Here is a 25,706-nt window from a genome sequence, read left to right on the forward strand (position 1 = left end):
TTTGTTCTTCTGCATCACACAGAGGACCAGAATGCAAAATAATGCATGTTTTATTGTTTACATAAAAAGACAGGGATCATGTCACAAAGCAACAAACGTTTCCAATGTCTAAAAACTATTTTCATGTGAAATTCTACATTTCCTTGCAGGAGAGTTTTCTGGAAGTCTTTTTTCCATAAAGCTAAAATATCAATGGCTTTGTTTGGGGATAAAAAAGAGTCAGCTACGGAAGCATGCTACCTAAAAAGAGGTTCGTAGATTTCAAACTTCTATGGAAGATACAGAGGGCGCGCTACATGTGAGAAAAGGCTTCACAAACTGGGCTGAAGGTGGATGGAATGTGTGAGAGTGACGTCACTAGTGGGAGCCTGCACGTGCTGGAACATCACAGTACCGCAAATCACACAAGACAGTTGCTACTATACAAATAAATGACTTTATAGTAGAACATGTAAAAAAGAATTGTGCGCCTATGAGAGAAGCCACATATACTGGGACAGCTGCCTTTCCATCTGACACGCGTCTGCTGTGACGAACTGCCTGAACAGAAATGTACATTTGACGGGGTGGATACACATATATGGACAATCCTCATACAATCATGGAGGTCTGTAGTCTTAAAGAACATTAAACCTGAGATAAACAGACCAAAAAGTTGTAAAACTCAATTGCCCAAGTATATTCAAAGCGATCACAACTACGATGCTACTGAACAAAAACGGCGGCCTGAGCGACGCGCTCCGCCGTGGTGCTCAACGTGAAACACGTTTCCCGGTGGTGGAGAGCAACGAGAACGATTTGGGGTCCGAGCGCAGACCTCAGACCTCCGTAAACAACAGTGGCACCCCACAAACCTCTGTGCAGATGGATATGAATAACTTAAAAACTTCAAATTTGTACAAATACTATAAAAGCATCGATTCTATAAAATAGATCCATTTTGAGTCAAACTTTACATCGAGTTCTGAGCTGGTCAGGGAAGAAACGCTTCCGCTCCTTCTGATTTTGTACCTGAGCAGTGAACAAAGCCGTCCAAATAGAAGCACAGAATATTTGTGTTCACGTGATGTGAGGTATGTCGGTCCATGACCAGTTTCCCCCTGAATGAGCCTCAACGTTCCCCCAGCAGCACCCAACGATACACGCTGCTAAACCAGGGCGGACTATGGAAAACGGCAGAATTATGTAAAAACCACTAGCAACATAAAAGCATTTTGAAATAGAACTGAGATCACTTCACTGGAAATGCCGTTTTGAACTAAAATTGTATCTAAAGTTTGCACCCCTGGGTGGTTACACTTGACCAAAGGGGAAGCCTCCTCCACCCACCCAAAAAGAAGAGAATAAAATAAAGAGAGGGGTTAGACTAAGGTCAGCTACACGGTGATGTATGGCTTGAAGTGCAGGTTTGTAATTGTGTGCGTGTGTGTGTGTGTGCGTGTGTGTGAGGACTGAGCTGGCCCCCTGAACCCTGCACTGACTGGGGTGCTGACTGAAACCAATAAATCAGGCCGGTGAGACATTTACAAAGCTGACGATCCTCCATCTTTCCCCTGCAAGACAGACAGACGTGCACCTGGATTAGCCTTGAGACCAAGACAACGGCGCTTGTCTCATCGGGGAACGTTCCTGCGGTCCGGTGTTTACCTTATCTTGGTCGGCGTCCGAGTCCGCCGTTATGACTATTCTCTTCTCCACGCGAGTCTCCGTAGAGCCACTTTTCACAACCTGAGAGGTCCAGAATATTTTGGTCATTTTAGGAACAAGAGGAAGAAATAACCCCAGATGACGTCAACCCTCACGGACGTATCCATCCTCTCAAAGTTGACCTCTCACCTTTGAGATGTGAGTGGTGGTCGTGGTGACGGTGGTGCCGCTGGTGGTCTCCGAGGTGACGCTTGTGGAGCTGGACATAGTCGTACTGTCTCTGTCCGTCCCCTCGTCAGACGCCTGCCAACAAAAACGACCGATTTAAAGCTTCTTGATTGAACGGGACCCTCGGTTTGCGCTGCTCTAGGTGCCGTGCGGCAGGTCCAGTCCGGAGCCTCAGGGCCTGGTCCTCCCTGACCTGCTCTTCTCTGCACTCATGCTTTCACAGATCTGGGCTGAGCAGGTGCCAGAGCCCCTACCTTGGAAGACTCATAGATGATGGTCTTGGTCGGTACAAGAGGGACCTCTGTGGTGGTGGTGGTGGTGCCACTGGGTAAGGAGTTGGCCTCTGCTGTGATGGTGACTGTCTGGGTCTGCACCAGAGGGGGCTGTGGATGGGAGCATAGCCCCATAAGCAGCTATTGAACCAGACAGCTCACTGCAATCACTCCGTCCCTCACCACCATGCTCTCACTCTTTTGGATGTTGATGAATGCAACAGTGCTTTTTGATTTTAGTTATGATTGTTGGAAGCATTAAAAAAAAAAAAAATCACCTCTTTTTTGCCTTTCCCCTACCACCAAGTGCTGTACAAGAAAAGGGGAAATAAAAGAGTGTCTGTAAGAAAGTGAATATGTCTCGTAGAGGGGAGAAAACCAAGTGTCCGAGCAACCCAACAGCGTGAGAGCTGAGCACACCACTGTGCAACACCTCTGCAGCAGCCACTTAATGACAGACGCATTGGACAGCCGTTACGCTACGTTTGACATGTTTGGATCTGAAATGCTGCTGCAAAGGAGTGAGCAAGTGTGGCAGCCTTGAAATCATGCAGAGGCCAAGCAGAGACACAATCAGCAGCATCCAGGGGGGCTCAGGAGGCTACCTGGAAGCAGCGTATGACCCGAGGACCATCGCTCTTGAAATACGCAGCAGGTGAAGGTCCAATTATCCTCTCCGACGCTTCGGGACTCGATCCTCTGTCCCTCTGGGTCTCACCTAAAGCTCTACAGCCGGGTTGAGGGGAGGGAGGCAGCTGCGCCCGCTCCACCTCCACGACCGGCACCAGCAAGGTCCTCGACCCTACAACCTCTTCCTGATCGCGTGACTCCTCTGCCAGTGGAGCACCTGCGTGTTGGACTTTAACACAACCAGGCTGGTTCTGGCGGCTCGCGGTCGAGCTCGGCGCGTACGAGACGGCCGGAGCGCTGCTGGGTCCCTCGTGTGCCACCTCTGTCTCTGAACCATTGCATAAAAGACTAATGCACACACTCTAAAGGAGACACAAGACAGTCATGAGATGGGTCGGTGGTGATATCCCAGTCAGGTGTGTGTGTGCACGTGTTCTTTCGTGATGGACACGAGTCTGACAACAGCTCACAGACGTCTTCTATCCTTCTTTTTACCTTTAAAACGCTCATTTCTGTCTCATATTGACATTTTTTGGAGTTGATCACTGTAAATTCCTCAGCAGCTGATGTGAGATGTAGGTGGAATGTGGAAAGAACAATCGTGTCAGTGTCTAATCTTTCCTTTCATTCTTTATTCTTTGGTCAAAACTGTTTGTAAAATGTCATGCAACAAGGAATCTTGCTAACTAGCGTCTTCTTGCAAAATACTGGTGGAAGACAAGGATTAAGGATTAATAAGAGTAATAAGAGCTGCCTCCGTGTGTCACAATAAAACTAAATCAATATTAGGAAACTTCCCAGTATAAGTGCGGCTTACTTCAGGAGGACAAACGGAAATAAATCTGGATTTAAAAACCACGACACAGTGATCAGATCTCAAAAACAGTATCATCGGATGATATAAATGCACGAAAATGTGTATAAAATCAGACTCAAAGTGACAATATGATCAAGTCGGAATGAAAGTCAACAGTCCTTTAACAGTGATTGATGAGTTCATTTCTAGTCCAAGTGACATCACAGGGAACGCCAGAATCAGGGTCATGAACAGTCTTTAGAGAACAGCTCTGAGTCAACTGGGCTGCAGATGGAAAAATGGGACGTAAATGTCGTTTCTAAAGATTCCAGGGAAAAAAAGAGAGGCTCCTCAGGTTGAGCGGATGAAAGATGAGGAATGGAACAGTGATGTTGAAGAGGAGGCGGAGGGAGGAAGGAAGAGAAGCTAAAACAGATGAAGAGCTGTGGTCTCCAGGGCTCACACCTGTGTGTGTGTGCGGGGGTTCCCCCGGGTCAAGACGGCCCCTCAGCTGCGTTTGGAGTAGAAGTCTAGCAGGGGGCCGCGTGGAAGGCGGGTGACAAACTGAGAAGGAGGAGGGGGGAGAGAGATGAGAGGGAGGAATATAGAAATGTTTGCAATGACAATGTTCTACTTCTGTTTTTGTTCCAAACTCTGGTGCAACAACTGACTGAAGACTACAGTTAGAGACGCACCAGCACGACAAGGATGGTTTCTGGGACATGGAAGAATTACTGACATGCATTTGCTTCATCTTTTCCATGCGGTTACTTTCATCTTAACAGAGAAATCCATCCACAATTGTATCCTACCAACAGATGAGGTTTCCCCCGTGTTTATCACAGAAAATGTAATAAAATAACTTATAATACCTGTTCTGCCAGTATTAACTAGTCTTGTGCTTTTTGGCCCTTGAATGTGCATCAACATCTGCAATTTTTATACTAACTATTCCTTTTTGCACTGGGAAATCAGCCAGTAATCCTGAAAATAGGCAGCTCGGGCCCACTTCAGTTAGGACATCCTAACAAGTGTGGTGCTGTGGTACATGTGTTCTGACTCATCTCATTACGGACAGAACTGTCAGATGAGTTTAACGTTGATCTCTCTGCATCACTAATGCGCCCTGACAATATGATGTGCGAGTTCAGATTTTGAGTCTTCAAGACTCGTCACATGATCACTTTTAGTCAGAGCCGGACTGCTGGTACAACTGTGAATGAGGTTTCTGTGTGAAAACACCCAAACAGACAGGACAGCAGTGGGGGGAGCAAGTTCAAGGGAGGGGGAAGACAGCTCAGTACTGAAGAATGGACAGGAGAGAAGAGGGAATGATGCGTTCTGCTCACAACAGGCAAAGAAAGGAATCCTCAAAATGGTCTGTAATCATGCAGTTGCCAGTTAAACGTCGGGTCTGTCAGTCATGCGTCAAACGCCAAGACGAGTACACAACACGTCCAAATGTTGCCGCCTCACATCGCTCGACTGTGGGAAATGACAAATGTGCAGAGCCGGTTTGTCGAGTCCTTCTGCATTCATCACATGCACGTGTTGCACAGCACATGCAGCCAGTACTGCCATGCACACTCGATCCTGTTATTCTATATAACAGTCGCGTAAAAACAGAATCCAGATCTTCGGGTCACGTGCAAAAAACTCAGTCAATGTTCCATTAAAGACACATTAGCACAGTCAAAATAATCAACTCAGAGACATAACAAGTAGAGTAGCTTCAGCGGTGCACTCACCCCGTCTGCGCCGGACAGCGGCTGGCCGTTGATACCCAGGTTACGGAACGGAGAGTGTGTGGACAGACGTTTTTCCCATTCGCTGGGTCTGGGCTCGGGAACAGCCTCCATGAAGTTTCTCTTCAGCTCGCTGATGCTAGCGTGATGCTTCACCAGTTCCTCATTGGGCTTATCAAAGTCCTGCTCAGAGCAAGGAGGGGAAAAGATTGTGCAGACGGGATGTGAAGGAAGGGGCAAAGGTGAAAATATAACGGAAACATTGATGGGAGGGAAGGGGAGATGGAGAAAGTTCCAAAACGGGAGAGATAAAGAAGAGAGAAGAAGTGTCAGAAAATGCTTCGTTCGGTCTCTGTACAAGTTGCTGCAAGTTAAATCAACAAGCAGAAGCAGGTTAAACAGATAACACAAATTAGAGGGGTCATTAATGGAGGTGACCATTCAATTTTGATTAATGATGGGTGATCAGTGACTCCTTTTTAGAATAAAAAGTCCTGATTTTTTTAAATTAAGAAGACAAGAGAATCTTAGGAGTCATTGATTCATTTAGGATGATTACGGAGGGCAGAGAGGACATATAAACGATAAAAAAAACAACATCGAGGAGCTATTAGGCTCAAAACGGAGTAAAAACCAGATGCAAATCAAACAGCAGCACAGAAATCACAGCAGACGAGGCTACACGTCAAACATGAAGTCTTGGTCCAAACGGAAAACTTTACACGAATGGATGGAAGTAGCTGTGGCAGCACTCATCTGGCAACACTTAACACCGAGTGGATCGTTGTTCAGAACCTTTAGTAGAACTTTAGACCACTGGTGCTGCAGACAGCAATCAGGTCTTGTTAAGTGTCGCTTTACTGTGGTGCTTCAGAGCAACTTCAGTGAGCACTGGGCGATCTTGCATGGTGTCGTTTACAGTCACGATCGAAGTAAAGACAAAAGTAGAGAGAGCAAGCTCGTCCTCCACCCCCATGTTTCCGTAACTGTCGTGAACGTGCATCAAACTCAAGAGTGGACGTGTGATTGGCTGGGGTGTGGTTTACGCTTGGGAGTGCCACCTGTTCCGACTCCCGTGTCCCTTCCTAAGTCCACGTTTTTTGTTTTTACATTGTATCCAGGTGCGGGCAGCTAGCGGATCGAGGGGAGTGGGTCCTCGACCCTACAACCCTACAAATGAAATGGCGCTGACACCATGCCAGGTCACATCGTGCACCTTTAATTGTTTTGCCCACATCATTCATCAATACAGAGATTTTACTCTTCTGTGGTCACGATTTGCTTTAGCGAGCTGCTGAATGACGACTAGCAGGTTAGAAAAGAGCGAGAGAAAGCAGACACAGGAGAATACTGGTGTTGTGAGACAGCAAATGGCTCCACTAATGGAGCCTGCTTGAAATTCAAACTCTTGTTTCCTAAGGATAATCAGCGCAGCGGCAGGGCCGATGTGACTTGTTCAACAGCATTCTCCTTGAATCAGAGCTGCGACACCAAACACAATGTGAATGTGCAGTCGTTTATTGTGCTGATGCATAAAATGTGCAGCAGGCCACACGGAAGCGTGGTGTTAAAACAGAAGCCATTGTGCCAAAGAGAACGAAAACGTAAACAAGCGTTTGGAGAGCGGCGCCTCCAAACGGGATACAAACCTCCAACATTAAAAGGCTATGTCTGATATAAATTGAGTCACCCTCAATTTTCTTTCTTTTCTGTGAAAAATGAAGAACAAAAAAAGAGTGTGGGTTTGTTTCAGTTTCCCTTTGTGTTGGCATTTAACTGCCACACCGTGGACATGCATCAATATCTCCGTAAGTGTTACACACAGTGCAGTACACGCATGCATCGTTAATACAGGGCACTAATAAAGAAAGGAAGATTTTTATTTTTGTAACGATGAAAAAAAGAAAGGAAGGTGGAGCAACAGATATGGTAAAATAGGGACAGTAGTGCTACTGATCATTTACTCTATAAACATGCACGTGTGCATTCCAGAGTCTAGCAAGCATGAGAAGAAATGGTTGCCTTCTATAATCGTTCATAATATATGAAAAACCATAGAGTAAAGCAAGCACAGTCTGTTAAAGTGATGATATATTCACTTTTGAATATTCTGTCTATTCTACCTCTCAAAACAGGTTGTTTGCTCATCGGACCTGATGAGGAGGTTTCATTTAAGACTTAGCTGTATGGAAGCACAACATGAGAAGAGGGTGAAACCAGAAGCTCCATTTGTTTGAGAAAGACTGACCCCAGCAGAATGGAGCTGAAAAAATGGCTACAGAGACAAAGACGAGGCTAAAACTCTGACCTTGCGCAATCGGACCACCTCCGTGCTGGTCTCAGACTCGTGCTACCACGGGGAGGAGAGAAGGATACGTCAGCATCCTCTGCTTGATGGCTTTAACACTTACGTTCTGACCAAAGCAGAGAAACTGTCTACTGAGTGGTGACGTGCAAGAGGTCCACGTCTGACACTAACCTGGGAGTCCCCATTGATGGTGGATACCAGCGAGGAGTGTATTTCTCGCTGGTCCCTCCACTCTGCTGTCTACAGCAGCAAGAGAGACACAGTTGAAACACTAATTTAGTGCCAATGTGGTATAGCTGCCTTCACAAGTGATTACTCCAAGTAATTATTTAGTTTTCACTCAAGAGCTAGACACAATTTCAGGACAAATTCTTACATTTTAAAAGATTAAACATGAAAAGCTGTTATAAATACCTTGACTTCCCCCACAGACTCTATTTTTGAGGGTTCCACAGCTTCTACTGTGACCTCCAGCTTTCTCTCCTCCTTGCGGGTGGTCTTGATGGGAGTGGAGGTCTGAGGCTGGTCAAAAGGGGCCATGGGAATCCCTGCTTCTGCCAGGGCAGTCTGAGAGAAGACCGGAGCACTGACAGGACGGGTGCCTCTCTGTGTGACCACCACTGGACAAAAAAAAACCCAGAAAAAATGGAAACATGAGTAACACAGAACCTACTGCAGGTCGGCGTCAGCGAGGGATGTCACACACACGTTGGATAACATACAAAGGCGTAGCTGCAATAAGCCGCGTCATACTTACAGTCTCCAGCCTTGATTTGTTCAGATGAACCCACACTTTCAGGAAAATACTACCCCTGTAGTCTCTCTTCGAAGATCAAGAGTAGAAGTGGAGTGAAACTCCGCAAAGTGAAGTGACAGCAGAAGCAGATTAGCTCTTCTTGCAAACCAATGGATGTAAAAGCAGATGATGTTAGGCTGCAGGTGGCTCACAAAGCTTTGAGCGGTTCAGCAGGTGAACGCTTGATATTAATATAAAGCTTCAAGACTCGATGAGAACAGCTTGGGCCATGGACCAAGAGCGAATGACCGCTGCCGTCTGTAGACACGCTGTGCCTTAAAGTGACTTCGGCGTTTCGCTTCAACAAGCCGCTGAAGCGTGGAGCAAAAACAGCTGCAAAACCCCCACACGGGAAAATAGAAGCAAATACCTGACTCGTTAGGTGTAACGTCTAGCAGAACAAACCAATCATCATCATCAGCATCAGCGAGTGTGTACATAAGAGGCTGTCTTTCCTGCAGGATTCGCCTATCAAACGCTGGTCTTGTGCTGGGAATAGGCTCCAATCTGGCAACAGCCACTGGGGCTCTCACCTCTGCTGGGTACTGGGTCTTCTCAGGTGGGATTACTAACAGATACAATATCATATATTATTCCAAAAGAAAAGCAGAAATATGACATTGGAGCACATAATAGATGATGAAAACCACGTTAATATGTGAGTATTAAATTGTACGTAAAAGTGAACTAAACAGACTAACTTCTAACTGATTTCTTTGTGGCCACATCCAGAAGAATAAACCAGTCGTCCTCCAGCTCTCTCCCTGCTGGAAGGGATTTCTCCTGGAACACTGTGTCTTTCCTCCATGTCTCAGTCTCTACTGTGATTCTCTGCTCTATGGCTGGAAGCTGTTTAGCTGGTTGGACATCAGGGTGGACACGTTGTCCCACAGTTGCTAATGAAGAACACACAGAAGGCCGTCCGTGTTCAGCATCGCCATTTCTACACGATTCCACCTTATAGTAAAATCCACACGATAAATACCTGAAGCTTTTGGTGCAACATCTAGCAACTCAAACCAGTCATCATCCACCTGGCGTTGACCTGGAGGTTTAATTGCTACCATTTTCAAAGGGGCAATTTCATCTTCCACGATGAGCTTTGGTCCACCCGTAGCAACAACAGGCTCAATTACAGCAACTTGTTTGGAAAAATAAATAACGATTAGTGATTGATGTAATAGGTCAGCTTAGCATCTGCTGAATTGGGGCTTTATAGATCATACAAACAAGCAGATGTACCTGGTGGCACGACAACAGGCTTTTCACGAATGGCATCAAACCATTTGAACCAATCTTCTTCAAATTCTCTTTGTGCCGTCACTGCAGCCTGGCTCGGTCTAATTCCAGCCGGACAAGTTTCATCTCGCTTGCTGTCCACACCAATTATCTTCGTCCATGTTGCTGTCTCTGTTGTCATCTCAACCTCAAACGACTCCCTCACGTTGGTAATAATCTCTGAGGTACCTGGCACAGTCAGTCACGTGTTGAGCTTAGATCCAGCAGATTTATGCAGAACCCTAAAAGTAGCTTCTTTATGAATGCTAGATACCTGCTGGGAACTTGACTGGCTCTTCCCGGAAAGCCTCAAACAGCACAAACCAGTCATCATCCCTCTCTCGCAGCGGTCGGGAAGGCTTGAGTTCTAGTCGGGCAACAACCGGCTGCAACTTTTGCTCCATTCTTATTATGTCAATTCCAGGTTGGACACTTGTAACAGCCGGAGAAACTAAACAAACAAGTAAAAACCTGAGCTGGACTTCAGCTTCAGCTAAAGGTATCAACATTTAATCCTGTTTCAACTGTGTGACACTTTTCATCTGAAGTAAAGACCGCTGATGGAAGCAGATACCTGGAGGGACGTAGGCTGTTTCTCTGGAAACAACATCCAAAAGAAGAGACCAGTCATCACTTCTTTCTCTGAATGACCGTTTCACCTCCTGAACAGCTGACTTGGGACGCACCGGGTCCTTTTCCTGCACCACCATCTCTTCAACAACAACCTCCAGCATCGGTGACACGCTTTGTGCCACCACAGGAATGCTTTCACCAGGATCAGCCTCAGCATAGTCAGCCATGGCAACTACTGTCAGACACAGCAATCAACCACTGTCACAACACTGATGCCAGAGAGTAGAAAACACACCTGGAATGAGCAAAGGTTCCATACCCGGCGGCACAAAGAGCGACTCTCTCTTTGGGACATCCAGCAGAACAAACCACACATCCTCTTTCTCAGTCTGAGGAAGAAAAATCTCTTGTTCCAGTTTAGTTTCATCTAACGCAGCTTCTATTGTTTGTTCTTTCCATTCAGTGGTCTCAGTTTTAACCACGGGGACACTATCGCCCACAGGCACTTGGGCACCTTGTGAAAGAGCATCTGACATGAAACCAAATGAAAATAATATCAAACACAAATCAAAAATGGTTGCTTTAAACACAAATGAAGCAGAGGAATACCTGGTGGGACAAAAGAGAGTTTTCTAGAAGCAACATCCAGCAAAACAAACCAGTCGTCGTCTCTGTCTCTCACAGGCTGCTGCAGGATTTCTTGACGCACTACTGGTGCCGTTTCCATTATCTTTACTTCTGCTGCTGCTACCTCTTTAATCCACTCTTTGGCTGTAGTATCAGATAAAAACCCGTCCGACTCAACCGGATCTGTCCCCTTCAGTGCAACTGAGCAGAATCACAGTAAGAGTCCCGGGAGTTAATAAACAGTGGCAGCAAAGCACAAAATAAAGTAAGAATTTAGAATACCTGGGGGTACGTATGAGCTTCTTCTGGGACTAACATCCAGCAACACAAACCAGTCATCATCTCTTCCTGTTTGTGCGGTACGCTGCCCTTCATCATCCTTTGGTTTTCTTGATTTTTCTCCTTCTATCATCTCTACTGCAGTCCTGTTCTCCACCTTAAGGTTCCCCTCTGTTTCTATCTGATACAGCATCTTCCTCAAATCGTCCTCTAACAGACTGCTGTCTGCCGCCTCATCTCTGCCCTCCTGGCTTGCTTCAACCTCTTCCTCTTCAGGCAGCAAACCTTTAAAAAACACCTTTTTAATCTCATCTTCTAGCTCATCTACTTCATCCTCTTTCATCTCTACAGTCTGCACGGCCCGTTTTATTACCATTTCTGTTATAACCACAGCTTGTCTCTGTAAACCTGATTCTTCATCCTCCTCTCCTTTTAACTGATCTACCGATTCCTTACCCAACCCTTCCTCTAGTACCTCCTGAAGTATTTCTGCCATCTGATCCACCTCTTGGAGTCTCTCCTCTAAATCTCTCACTTCTCTTAGCCTCCTTTCCAAATCATCCCTCTCTCCTAGCATGTCTACCAGCGCCACAGTTTCCTGCAACTTCTCGATGACTTCAATAGTTTCTGGCGTCTCTGACACTACTATATTTTCATCCTCATCCTGGAATGGGGCTATGGGAGAAACCATAAAGAGTAAATGAGAAAGCAAACGGCGAGGTAGAAAGTTCCATTCTAAAGGCTTGATTCATTCAGTTCACATAAAGCAACTCACATGTGATTTCATCCTGTCCCAGTAAAGACAGAGTGAGGATTTTGTCCAAGTATTGGTACCAATCATCTTGCAATTTCAGTGGTGGTTGTAATAATCTGTCCATAGTTTGGCTTTTTGCCGATCTCTGCGTAACTAACAACATCAAAAATCCACATGAACAAGCATTCTTAAACCGTTACATCCATGCTAGTAGAAAAAATTAAAGAATAAATGTAATTATTCACTAGGACAGGAATATATTTCTTCTAAAAAAACTATAATCAAAGGTGGAGGACAGGGTTCGGCATACCTGGCTGTTTCACCACATTGTACGGGGGGATGAATGGAAACGCAGGAGAACGAAGAAACAGATTTGACCACTCATCCTTCTTTGTCTTTTGCTGCTCCTCAGTTGCCAGCCATGGCTGACTGGCTGTCTGGGCCATGGTCTGGGAGCCAGGCAGCCCAGAATCAGTGTCCTGCCAGTTTCCTGTGACAATGTTAACAGTTTGGCCCTCTTCCCAGAGCTGAATAGAAGGCTGGTTATTAGGCTGCCCTCTGGCTGTGAAAAGATGTTGAGGGGAGTCCAGTTATGTAACGGTGCTGTTAAACAGACAGCAGCCAAAGGGAAAGCTTCACAGCCTCAAGCATGTTTTGTGGAGAAGGTCAGAAGCCAAGCATTTGGCTAGAATAAGGTCAGTGCACTGAGGTTAGTAGTCAAGCAAAAGCCTGTCATTCTTCAAAGTGAGAGCAGATAAGAATGAATGTTGGAGCTTTTGTTGACTGAATGAGATTTTCATGACAACCAGCATAGTGCTGAAGAACAAGACGATGAACTGGACAATAAGGTTCATGCTAATCCACTCTGCAGCCAGTATCAAGCTTCTGAAAACAATGAAATAGAAGAACAGCAATTTCACAGAAGAAAACTGCTGTTGTCTTTAAATGTTTTCTCCCGGAGCTGAGACTGAACATGGATGCTCAACTGAGAGAAAGGTGAGAGTCCGTCTCACAACTGAGACAAGCAAATGAGCCAAACACGCCGGGCATGGAACATATGAAAAAAAAAAAAGCGGTTTGCAAGCAAGAGTAAAATAAGTATGCTGTCAAAAAGCACAAATGCAGATTCACACACCCTGAGAATACCTGAGAATGCCGGAGAAGCCTGAGGCTTCTCAGAGGTTAGCATTATCGACCAGTCATCACATTCAGACCTGGTCAATGCTGAGAGTCGCTGCAGAAACTGGAGTGTTTCATCTCCAGCTGCAACGTCGGAACACGTCAGAAAGCAGCTTAGGACTAGTGCGTCGTCATATCAGAGACTTACACATACCTCCGTCTAGGTTACGGGACAACCTCTTGCTAGCAGAACGTGTGAATCGAGGGGCTGGCCTGTCGATCATGGAGCTGGCCTGACGAGTCTGAGCCTGAGTGCGTCCACTGTACCGGAACTTGGAACCCAAGACAGGGAAGCGACGCGATGAGGGGGGATCGACGGGCACCTGATCACTGAACCCTACGAGACAGGCACATTTTGAAAACCTACAGCACGACAGATTGACAAAATAGCCAAATTTAGCCATTTAGTGCATTTCACACAACTTTAAAATTTACTGTGAAACATTATTGTTCTGAAATCAGAACAATTTTGACCCTCATCTGACTGAGCAGGCACAGGACATGAGGGTCAGTTTAAGGTCAAGGCCAAGGGTACGCAGCATTCCTGCTGTGAATAAAGTGCCAGGGAGCTGATATAGGCCTTAAGCTGCAGAGAGCAGTTAGCCAATTATCCAGGAGATAGGCAGGACTTGAGCCTGACCTCCACTTCCAAGCAGACAGGGGTCGACCAGAATAAGGCTGAAATGACCTTGTCTTACCTGAAGAAGGTGTGGTGTTCCACGCAGACCTTCCACAGCTTCTTTGATGCTTTGTAGTGGGGTAGCTTAAAGCCGATCGTGCTTTCATACTGCTCTTGCTTTAAGTGAAGCAAAACAACAATAAACAGGAAGTCTATGTATAAAATATTGAACTTTACAGTCAAATATGATACGGTGTAAATGTATATTTAGGAAATATATAGAAATGATTTAAATTTGTTTCCATAGTTTAAGAAAAAAAAAAAATTATAAGCTTGCAAATCTACAAAACTGCAATGTACAATTACAAATTATTTCAGTTATTTACTTAATCATCTACAAATTAACTTGCAACTGTTAATGTCAGAAATTGTTTGTGTGAGAGTGATACAAGTCCAGTGAAACAAGAAAATGGCATCTTGGATTTGGTTAAGGATAGGAGATGAATAAATACTAGCCCACGTCAACATACAATTAAAAATAAATGGAAATACCTCTGATGCCCTGATTTTGATAAAGAAGCTGCTGCGTTTGTAAGAGATTTTGAGAACTTTGGGCCAAGGGAATCGGTTGATCCTCAGCTTGTCCTTGTAAACCATCAGGCCACCGGAGCAAACCCCGAGTGTAATGTCGACACCATCGAGGTCCTACAGGCACAACAGAAAGAGCACAAAGTTAGTCTAGTTGTTCAGCGCAACCGTCCGATTGACCCGCACTTACAACAATGCGCCACTGGGGGGCGTAGTGTCCCGGCAAGGACAAAGATTTTCAGGTCAGGGAGTTTAAAAATGTTGCATTAATCTCTTTTGATTCTGAAAGGCGTGGTCAACAGCAATTTTATAATTAAATTCTGCTCCTTATGTAATAAAAAAGAGCACCCAGCACTAAACAGCGCGTGTTTGAAGTTTGGACATTTGTAAGATTTAATTTAAAACCCTGGATCAACACCTACCTTGGCTTGGTGCAGGTCAACCCCGTACATGGCGAGTTTCTTGGCGTTTTCCAGAAACAGCATGTCAGCTTGTGCTGGACTCATTGACCTAAAAGACACAGAAATTGGTGTCTCAGAGACAGTGTACATAATATTTAATAGATGGATTGAAAATAAAGAGCCAAGGCTCCCCATAGACAGATTACCTGTACGTGCGGTGCAGCTCCATCACCTTTTCCTCCAGTTCTTTGCTCTGTCCAGGTGCCAAGCTCAGGTCTTTCACATAGTCGGTCCCGTGGACCTCGGGGTCATACTCTCCAAGCTCCGACTGGGCTACATAGGAGCCCAGCAGGGACAGTGTCACAAAGGAACAGGGAAGAGCCCCACGCATGATGTCCTTCCTCAGCTGGAGACACAGATAGTATCTGAAGAAGGAACAGATGCGTCAAGTTACAAACTCCTGACTGTTTTTAAAGACAACAGGAGTCAGGGCAGCTGTCACATCCATCTACCTATGCCACTCTGACGGGTTTAATTTCAATGCTACCGTTACTTTTTCTGTTGTGTTGACATCGTTTACCTGGTGAGGTCTTCAGAAAGCTGTGCTGGATCGGGAGGATAGAACTTCACGCTGAAGGTAAACTCGTACACAGCTCCTGGGACCTGTTTCCGGATCTCTTTGGTGGTTTCCAACCACGTCTGGACAAATGAGACTCTGATTAGGGTTCCTCTCGTTTCCGAGGTTTTTAGCTCCATCACCAAGATACAACACGAGCAGCCCACCTTGTTAGTTGGGGTGTCCCAGTTGGCGAGGCCAAAGTAATCCTTCTCCAGCAGGTTGATATGGTCACACACTTTTGTCAAAAGTTCTTGTCCTTTAGCGTGTTTCTGCATTAAGAGGAGAGATGGAAAAAGAAGAAAAGATGCTGATGAGTCTGCTCAGAGCTCAAACACACACACTCTCATCCAAGACTTGTCTTACATCGAGCTCACACTCGAACTGGGAGTCATCCAGCATGATGACTTTGCACTGAATGGTCTTCTGACGCTTGGAGCCTTTAGCCTCTTCTGACTTCTTCTCAGCCTTCTTGTCTTTCACAGCTTTCTCCTTCCCTTCTTCCTGCACCTTCTCCTCCCCTTGGTCTTCCTTCTCCTTCTCTGCTGGTTCTTCCTCTTTTTTCTCTCCCTCCTCGGGCTGAATTTCGGCCTCCTCCTTGGGCTCCTCCTCTCTCTCAGCTTCTTTTTGCTCCTCTTGAGGTGGCTGCTGGAGTTTGAAAACAGGTCAAAAAGAGATGAACAAGTGCGAGGTTACGACAGCATTCTTATTTCCCCACATTTAAATTAGAATAAGCTATCAAAAAATCCAATCAGCTGCACAAGTTCATGTCGGCAGGTTTCTTATGAGGCTCCGTGGCTGATGTTGCCTTTTATTTACTGATATGCTTGTTTGGAAAATGTTGATTAATGTACAGATTCTGTTGAATTTAAAGTTGTTTGGTTTTAAAACCGCTAGCGCGGGCTTGTTTCTCACACACTGTCTGGTGTCCAGATCTAACTTTGACAACTTCGTCAGGTCTTGTTCACCGGTGCCGATGAACTTCATAACTGGTAACAGAACAGAACCCGGGCCAACAGCTTTCTGTGTGCCGTATCCCATTTCTGTGGGAATTGGACTAGCACGCTGGTGAGTTTCATTTGAGTGAGGCGTTGCTAGGAACATTAACAGAGTGTATATCAGGGCAGGGGTGCACACGACAGCACACACTAGTAAGTTAAAAACAGGCACTATCAGAATTAATGTAACTAGCAAACTAACTGGCAACGCTAGCTACAAAGTTAGTGACATGTACGTTACGTTTGACTGATTGGTAGCTTATTAATCAGCAACTTTCTGTGCTAAAAGCAGTTGATGGCTATTCCACCATGGTTTTGGCATCTGGAGCCCAAGGATTGTGCCCCCCCACCCGCGAGAAATGATTGACACCCATCAGTGACGCCTTCTCTGATTGGTTGCTTTCTGTCAGGCCCGGTGATTTAATGCTGATCCAATTAGAGGCATGAAAGGCAGCCAGAGAAGACGTTGCTCATGTTCTGGTGTGGTGGTGTATCTGGAACCTCCTTGGAGGCAGCAGATGTGATTCTGCTGGTGAGAGCGTGCAGCAGCTCCTCTCACCTGCATCTCTGCGCTGCTGACGGAGCGCTGGTCTGGGGCCTGCTCCATGTCTGGCTCGGTCTTAAGCTCCGGTTCTGGAGCTGCTATCGGTGCCTTAAGCTGCTCCTCACTCAAGCCTTCCACCTCCTTCACATTCTTCTTTTCTTTGCTTTTGCTTTTATCTTTTTTCTTTCCCTTTTCCTCCTCCTTCTTTTCTTCTGGCTTTTCCACCTCCTTTTCCTTCTCCTTCTTTACTTCTTTTGCTTTTTCCTCTTCTTTCTTTTTGGAATCCTTTAGTTTTTCATCCTCTTTCTTTTTTGTCTTTTCCTCTCCCTTCTTTTTTGTCTTTTCCTCTTTTGCTTTCTCTTCCTCTTCCTTCTTTTTGGCCTTCTCCTCCTCCTTCTTCTTGGCTTTTTCTGCTTCTCTTGCCTTTTCTTCCTCTCTCTTCTTTGCCCTTTCTTCTTCTTTCTTTTTTATCCTGTCTTCTTCCTCTGCTTTTCTCTTTGCTTTTTCTTCTTCCTTTTTCTTTATCTTATCCTCCTTCTCTTTTTTCTTGGCAACCTTCTTGTCGATGTTTTCCTCCTCTTTAGTCTCTTTCTTTCCCTCTTCTGATCCTTTTTCTTTCTCGTCACAAGTCTCTTTCTTTGGGTCTTCTTTTCTCTCTACTTTTTCTTCCTCCTTTTCTACAGTCTTCTCTGCCTTGTCATCTGTCTTTTCCGCCTCCTTTTTCACATTTTCCTCTTCCTTTTTCACCTCTGCCTCATTTACTTTCTCCTCGTCATTTTTTTCAGCTTTCTTCTTGGCCTCTTTCTTTTTCTTTTTACTCCCTTTCTTTTCTATCTTTTCCTCTTCTTTCTTGTTATCCTCTTTTTGTTCTTTCTCTTTGTCCTTTACGTCCTTTACCTCTGCTTTTTCCTCGTCTACTTTTGCCTCCTTCTGCTCACTTTTCCCTTCTTCCTCTCTATCATCTGCTTTTTCGTCCGCGTGTTCTTTTTCCTCCTTGACCTTCTCCGCCTCGGGGCCGTCGTCCTCTGAACACTGCGAGCGCCGTTTGAGGAATGAGGAGAAGAGTCGAGACAGGCCTTTACCAGCAGAGGTCCTGGTACGGGGCTTCAGCTGTTCCTCCTCAAGAGAGGCAGCTACATCAGCAGGCCCAGGCTCCTCGACCTTCTTGTTGGTCTGTTCTCCCTCTGGCTCTGATGTAGCCGCCTCGGGAGTCTTGTTCTCCGTCTCTGGTTCAGCGGCAGCACTGGCCTTCTGCTTGCCCTCGGTATCCGCGTCACTCACTGCACTCGCTTCTGTTGTCATGGTAGCCACTGGGAATAAGAGCAGAAAAGTCAGCGATGGCGAAAGGTCACGAGGCTGCACTGTTTGGCAACATTAAACCTGAGGCATAAAAGAATAACAGGAGGGGTGAGCTGTTAGTCTGTGTGGAACAAACCAGAGATTCAGAGTTTATTCCAACCATTTTGTCCATGTCAATTAATAGTGTGTGTCAAAATTAGCCTGCACCCGCCTCCTCAGACATGGAGACATCTTTGTACTGCTCATGCATCAGATACATTTGAGATGACTCCTGGGTCACGATATTAAAAATTCACACTATTGTTCAGCTGGGAAAAAATTAAAATAGATGGGCAAGATGCTAATCAAGGAACACGTTTGGACAAAGGCAGCATGTGGAGGTGTTTGCTGATGAGTCCGGTCACTTTATACTGATAACGAGGGTTTTTACATAAACAAGCAACGACATGCAGAAAAGCGGCTCATTCTGCAGGTTAAGTTTAGGCAAAAAGGAGAGATTTATCAATTATAATGTGTTATTACAATATTACTTCCAGTTAAGTTACCATGAAGCTAAAATAATAACCAGTAGACACAAATCTTAAATTCATTTAAATAACAGACTTGGAATGTTTAAGGTTACAAATCACAAATTAAATTTTTTTAATTGAAGTTATTGTGAGCTGCCCACTGAGAAGAATGAGATTTCCTCTACACAACAAGGAGCCAACGGCCACACACACGATGTTCAAACCCAAACACACAAACACTCCATTGTCACACAATAGACTTCCATTGTGTATAATGTGTGTATAATCACAGCACAGCTTAATCACACACTCATTAAACATACAAAGAGGCCATTCTGCTCCCGAGCATATTACTGCATGCATCTTCATGTCAGACAAGCTCCTCCTGCATGGGTCACCTAAGGTATTCACGGCATCTACAGCAGGCTGCTGACTGGATTCACCATGTTTGGAGGTCACCGGGGTTGTGGCCAGGCGGGGCTTGTTTGTATCACTGTGCTCATATTACATCACAGAAACCTATGGGCAAGTTTAGAATCCAGGTAAAGCCGCGATATAGCAGTGAGCTTTGTTTGGAGCGGGAACCCGACACCCTGCAAAGTCTGTAAAAGGAAATTCAGCTCATTTTAATTGTAATAACCGAGCGTGACGGTTCTAAGTTCCTTTGTTGTTGCCATTTCCCCAGAAACTATGACTGTCTGACAAAGCATGCTGGTTTATGCATGAGTTTGCATGCCAGTAGTCACGAACTTCACGATTCATCACAGTTGTTGCAGCTTTAGTCCAAACTGGGATTTTGATTCTGACCGATCTTTCATTCCTGGTCCAGACCGGCAGAAAGATGGGCCCGATGATGGTGCTGTGGAATTATGTGAGAACAGGGCTGCTTCTGTTCCACCAATTTTGTTTGATTTATTCTCTTCACTCGTGTGACTACAAAGGGGGACAGGTTATATTTAGAAATGTCTAAGCTGTTCTCTGCAAAGTTGGGGGGGTGATCAATTTATTTGAAAATGTCCACATGATGTCTGGAGTAGACCTCATCTGAATGGTGACAAATGTTTGTCTCTTCCATATGTAGTTCAAGTCCCACCCTCCCTTCTATTTGGTGGGGGAGGGGCATTGCTAGACAAGCAGACAGGCCGATCTTCCAGATGTATGCCCCCCCCCCAAAGGGTGCAGCAGAGCCCTCTATACGATGCGCTTCGTACTGGCACTACAGGACAGCAGGAGAGGAGGAGGAGGGGTGTGTGCACAGCCCAAATCCTCTTTAGCCCTCCCATTGTTTGTGTCCAGTGACCAATAACTGTGCCGCACACTATAACTAATCCATCCGCACCCGACCCCCCCCCCCACCCCCAGCGTATTCCCTAGGTCAGCACACACACACCACTATGCATCAGTGCTCCCAGGCTCCTCTGGGTCTTTTTAATGCTCCGTCATCTCAATTGTAACTGTCAGGAAACAGACATGTCACTAATGGACCAGCTGAGCTTGTGTCTGCTGCCTCCTCCATTTTGTGTCCAGTCTAACATCTCGTCTGTCGGACAGTTAAGCTGGACAGACTTGCACCGAGGCTGCCGGGACGGCAGCAGCCGCCACTTTAGAGGGGTTCCTAATACACTATCAATAACTCGGAATCTGCTTCACCCGACGGCTACAGGTGTAGATGAATTACTACTGTGTTATATAAAAACCTGCCCTCTGTCCTGCATAATTACTGCCTTTAAAGAGCTAAATTATAAATGAAGTGGGACACCCTCCAACAAGCAGACTGTGAGACCATGTGCAAACACTGAAAATCAATCGTGTTATTTTTCCAATCTACACAAATGTATTCTTCTTTAGCACCATTTAAAAAGGTTCCACCCTCATTCTGGTAGCTGAACCATAGCAACTGGATTGTTTGAGCTTCACAAAGACGTGTCTCTTCTCATCCAAGAGGCTTCATCAGTTCCGAACTGTCAGAACTGATGAGCCTGCCAGCATTACCCTGAGATGGATAACTGAGAACCTCCAGGCATACTTCCACCCTCATTACTACACTTTTAAAAGGCATATTGGAATAAGATGGAGCTGCAGCAGATGTCCATGTATTGAGTTGATTTTGTGTGTAAAGTCCTGTAGCTGTTGTGCAGTCATTTAGGGACTTTCCCTTTAAACACAGAGATTTGCCCCCTGCTACTGCAAATGCTACAGACTGCTAACTGTCGCGGGCAATTACCGGCCAGTCATGCGGATAATTGGGCACCACAGGGGTGCTTGTGGTGCGATTTTTAAATAAATCCAATTTAGTCCCCCTTATCACAATTTTGCAACCATGTCTGTCTTAAGTAGAAGGAAACCAAAAGCAGAACTAATTGATGTGGCTTGTTTAAATGTTTGACTAACTTCCAGCACAAACTGATGCTTCTCTGATAACTAAGAAATACAGCGACTAATACCAATGCCTCAAAATTCCATCCTGGCTTTCTGTGCTGTTCAGCCTGTGTGTGATGAAAAGAGTGGTGGATGTGGAAGGGCTGGCAGAGAAGGAGGAAGTGTGTGTTATAAATAGCATCAAGGTGCAGGGAGCCATTAATTAGTCCTTCACAGACACGCTAATATCTATTTCCGTTCACCGTGTGCTGATGCACATTTGTAGACACGTGGGCAAAGACAAAAGCCTCCGAATGCATTTCACGGGTTTAAAAGGGCAAAAAGAAACTGAATTTGCATAAAGTGCGTTCACTTTAATCCAAGCAACGGGAGCTCTGAAATATTGTTGGGTGGCAGGAAAGCTCGGGCAAAAAGAAAGCATGTTTCCTGGGTACAGGGAGCAGGCTTAAGGAATTAGGAGGAGTTTAGAGTTAATCAGCCCTCAAGTGACCAAGTGAGATTATCTCTATCTATTTACCTGCCTAGTGGATCTCTCTACCATCCATCTATGCATCCATCAACTGTCTGTCTGTCTCTCTATATGTATGTATGTATGTATGTATGTATGTATGTATGTATGTATGTATGTATGTGTGTGTGTGTGTGTGTGTGTGTGTGTGTGCAGGACAGAGAGAAAGTTGCACAAGTTGGAATCTGCCGTGCTGAGTCATGGTTTACAGGGAGCCCCACCTACATGCCTGAAAATGATCAGATTTGAACTGAAAGGCCAGTTTTCAGTCCTCTGAGTGGCCACACGGTGGCTCCTATTAACCTCTCAGTAAACACAGACACACATGCCGGCACGCAAGCAAACACGTGCGTGGCTAAACTCTTCCTACGTTCAGTTAATTCACATCAGTCTGCCCAGCAACATGGCGCACGTCTAAAATAGGCCATGGATATGATTGAAGTTGTTCGCGTGCACAGGCACTTACAGCGAACAATTTTCACAAATTAAAATAGTCTCTGTCTCTGAGGCACTTATTGAGATATTGGCAGCAAAATCTACTTTGTTGCAGTCCTGAGTGATGCAGAACACATCTCTCTTCAGTCTAGCCCCCTGCGAAAACCTAAAACCCTCCACTAAACTAATCAATACGCACAGATGGTGCACGAGCCTGGTGCTGTAACATTAACTGACATGGGAAAAGAAAGAAGGAGCCTGATTGATTTAGTGTGGCTTCCTCTGAAAGCATCTGCCAGAGCCTAGCGACTAAAGATTAGACACTATTAAAGACACTTTTTTTACTCCAAGATCTTCATCAACCTGATTCATGATGTTTTTATACCAATATTTTAATTTTACAGCATGATCGTGATGTAATATATTATTTTTGCTTGTTTTTTGAGGTAGTAAAACTCAAGAGTCCGTCGTTCATGAAGAGAAACAGACAGATCCCGTTGATTATTGAGTGATAGCCACACAACGGAGTGGTACACTCACAACACAAATGCATCATAACTCCCAAAAGAGGATTAACACCAGCGAGCTCTACCAGGACCTCTGTGACCTCACTCTCACACTGCAGAGCCAAAAACATCCTTCTCCATCACTTTAGCAGCTCCGTGCCTGATTCAGCAGTACAGGAGCCCCCCAGCACAGCCTGCTCCTATCTTTATTTTCTTGTCTGTTAACATCTGTCTGGAGAGCCAGCGAGCTCTGCTGCATTAAAGCCATCGCCTCCATCCTCTGCGTCAGAGCTGCAGCGCCTCATAAAAGATTATCGGACTATATTTATCCAGCAGTATCAATGAAGATCTGGCTTACTCCATGGGTTTCTATTAAGTGCGTTATGGGCAGGGCATTTACATCTGCTGCCCTCCAGGGGAAGATGGAGATCGTAACCATGCAGCCCCAAGAACAAGGGGGCAAGAGAAGTCTTCTAAAGCAGAAAAATCAAAACACGGACAGCATAATTAAAAATTTAAAAATTAAAAAAAAAAGCTCTCTGAAAATTTGAGCCATTTCTGGAAACAGCTGGAACAGTCCTCAGATAACCAGCTGCACTAGGAGCATCAGGACATGCAGGAATAACAAGTGCATCTGGATTTAGAAGCAAATGTGTCAGATGTTAAACATCGGATCCCTTCTTGTGGATTTGTTTTCCAACAGATAAATCGATTCATCTTAACGCGCTGTTAGCGAGCTTTCGATTTAAACACCATTTATCTAAATACATCTAGATTTTTCTCAACATCACCAAACCACTCATTTAAGATTATCCATTCGATATTTTAGATTCAGGCTAAATTTAGAGGTTTATTACTAATATACTGAGTCTATCTTAAGAAAGCAATGTTGAGCCCGCTTTTAATTTAAGTGGGTGTTTTACGAACGCAAACGGGACAAATTTTAAATGGACAATTTCATTTTGCTGGAAGACTAAATCACTGAATTTATGCAAGTGGGAATAGTTCAGAATACAGTCAAATGTCCAACTTTTGCCCACACTATCGAGCCAGCGTGCCGGGGTATTTAAACAATCCGAGTATAAAAATGGCGCCGAATGACCGACAAAACAAATAAATATGAAGTCACCCCCAGGACGAGGAGCGGACATCCGCCTTACCTGCGATAGGATGAGCATCAATGGGTCAACAAACGTCGCAAAAGTCGAGCAAACCTTTGAAAAAGATCCACGTTCAGAGCAGAAACAGCGTTGCACAGCGACACATGCTTTGTTGTGCTGAAGGTGGATGCTCGTAAAGGGGGCGGAGCCTCCGCGCGAGGCACCGCGCGATGGCCACGCCCCACGCGGGCAGGCAAGGTGGAGGTGATGGACACGTCCGACATGGGAGCTCCCTTTTCCCGAGATTCAGGGAAAATATGGACGATGAATACATGAATAGATGAACAAAACTTGAAGTTTAATTCCAAGGACGTCCGCTGTCCAGGACAACGCGGTAGTGCCAGATAAAACAAAACCCAGACATGGAATAAGGTGGGCAAATATTAACACGGTCCAACGTCCAGTTACAGGACAGTTGCACAAAAAAGGCAGGGGTACGGAGAGAACTGCCTACAATCATCAGCATACTGTCCTCTTCTGTATAAACAGCAATCTCCTATTTATTAACGATTAAAGTTAAGGCTAAAGCTAATGCCCCCCCTCAGCACACACATCTTATCTACATATTCAAAAACAAACCAGCACGTCACATGTGCGTCCAATCAAGCTGTCTTTATGGACCCCCGGCACGGTCCCCACCCATCTGCCTGACCCCATTAAGGCCATACGGCTCATACGCCAAGAGAAGTGGGGTGGGGGTAGCGGAGTTCATTATTCCCACAGGCGAATAGAATCACCACCTTTGTCTCACAGGCACAGCGGTCTCACATAATTTTTAAGCAGCCAAACAGTTCAGAAAACAGAAAAAGAAAATGATTTCCAGAGTGAACGGACCTACCGAGCTCGTGTTTTACAGTTCAGCAGAGGCTGCATGAGTATTGCGCCGTTTCCTTTAGTGCAATAATGGCTGATAATCACGTTTTCTTTGGTGGACTTTGGCCACTGTACACAGTGGTGACACAGTGGTGCCACGGCGGGCACAACTGCTGCAGTGTTTAGCATTGTAATTCATTGACAGAGAGGGGAAAAAATAGAATCTCATGGAATAGAAATGTATGAGACATAATCAAGAGAAACAGGCTAAAGTGCTAGCCTAGCCTTTGGTTGCTTGGAAACCCCTGCCTTGCCCTGCCCTGCTGCAAGGAGCAGGTGTTGAGGTGGACCCAAGAGAGGACGGAGAGACAGAGGAGAGAGAGAAAAAGAGAGAGGGAGTGGGAGGAGAAGAAGAGCAGCACTTACAGAACCACAGTCCCTGGAGACCGTGACAGACCCAAACCACAGGCTCTGGCCAGACACACCCTTAACACCGACACACGCTTTGTTTCTCCATCATTTTTCAGAAGCGGGGCAGACACGCACACGCAGCGGCGCCGCCACTGGCGGGTGCACGGGGGGGTTATGTTTGTTTGGAACAGCTTTATCCCTCTCTGGCTCCATCACAGAGTGATTGCATAATGGCCCATTCCACATCCTAATTCATCTCTGCGACTTTGAATGCCGCATCTGGATACCGGACACATGCCGCGCCTCCTTCCCTCGTGCATCTTCCTGTAAAAACAACCTGAGCAGCATTGAAAAGGCTCAGAATACCGCCGTCGCGTGCATGCAAGACAAGCACAGCTTGTAAGTGTGTCATCTGAGCGGCACATGTGAGCTTTCAAAAGCACTAAAGGCATGGATGGCAACAGCACATCAATATTCATGATGCACCATTAAGTTATAAACTATTAATGAAGCAGGAACGTCCCGTGTTTCTGCCCGCGCCCTTTCTTGCAGGCAGACATGTTGTCTGGCCATCCCGTTCCAGGCCATGACTGAACTCTCTCTCTCTCCAACACACCAGAGAGAATTTACGTTACACATCCTGAAGTTGCAGAGGTCAGGACATCCTGTCATATACAAGGTGCATCCTGAATTGCTGTACAGAAAATAGAACAGGACTGACAACAACAACAAAGAAAAAATGTTGCGGCTGATTTAATTGCATTGAGGAAGTTGCTGTAGAAGTAACATGTAGAGATTAAATCCTTAT

General features: G+C 45.5%; 1 protein-coding gene across 1 annotated transcript; it reads right to left on the reverse strand.

Moving 5' to 3' along the window:
* Positions 1-34: 34 nt before the first annotated feature.
* Positions 35-23,826, reverse strand: LOC130532423 (uncharacterized). Its single transcript, XM_057045078.1, has 31 exons — positions 23,675-23,826; positions 16,894-18,188; positions 15,703-15,984; positions 15,504-15,608; positions 15,301-15,419; positions 14,927-15,145; positions 14,742-14,829; positions 14,284-14,436; positions 13,811-13,908; positions 13,267-13,508; positions 13,080-13,196; positions 12,244-12,495; positions 11,955-12,086; positions 11,183-11,854; positions 10,883-11,101; positions 10,569-10,802; positions 10,275-10,508; positions 9,975-10,151; positions 9,665-9,889; positions 9,408-9,563; positions 9,124-9,318; positions 8,793-8,990; positions 8,041-8,246; positions 7,798-7,866; positions 7,627-7,668; positions 6,968-7,027; positions 5,322-5,501; positions 2,130-2,258; positions 1,837-1,950; positions 1,648-1,728; positions 35-1,553 (listed from the first exon to the last, which is right to left on the reverse strand). The coding sequence occupies exons 2-31, from the start codon at positions 18,178-18,180 to the stop codon at positions 1,524-1,526; spliced, it is 6,315 nt and encodes a 2,104-aa protein (XP_056901058.1). The 5' UTR covers positions 18,181-18,188; positions 23,675-23,826; the 3' UTR covers positions 35-1,523.
* Positions 23,827-25,706: the final 1,880 nt, after the last annotated feature.

The sequence above is a fragment of the Takifugu flavidus genome, chromosome 10, assembly GCF_003711565.1.
Source record: "Takifugu flavidus isolate HTHZ2018 chromosome 10, ASM371156v2, whole genome shotgun sequence".
Lineage (NCBI taxonomy): Eukaryota > Metazoa > Chordata > Actinopteri > Tetraodontiformes > Tetraodontidae > Takifugu > Takifugu flavidus.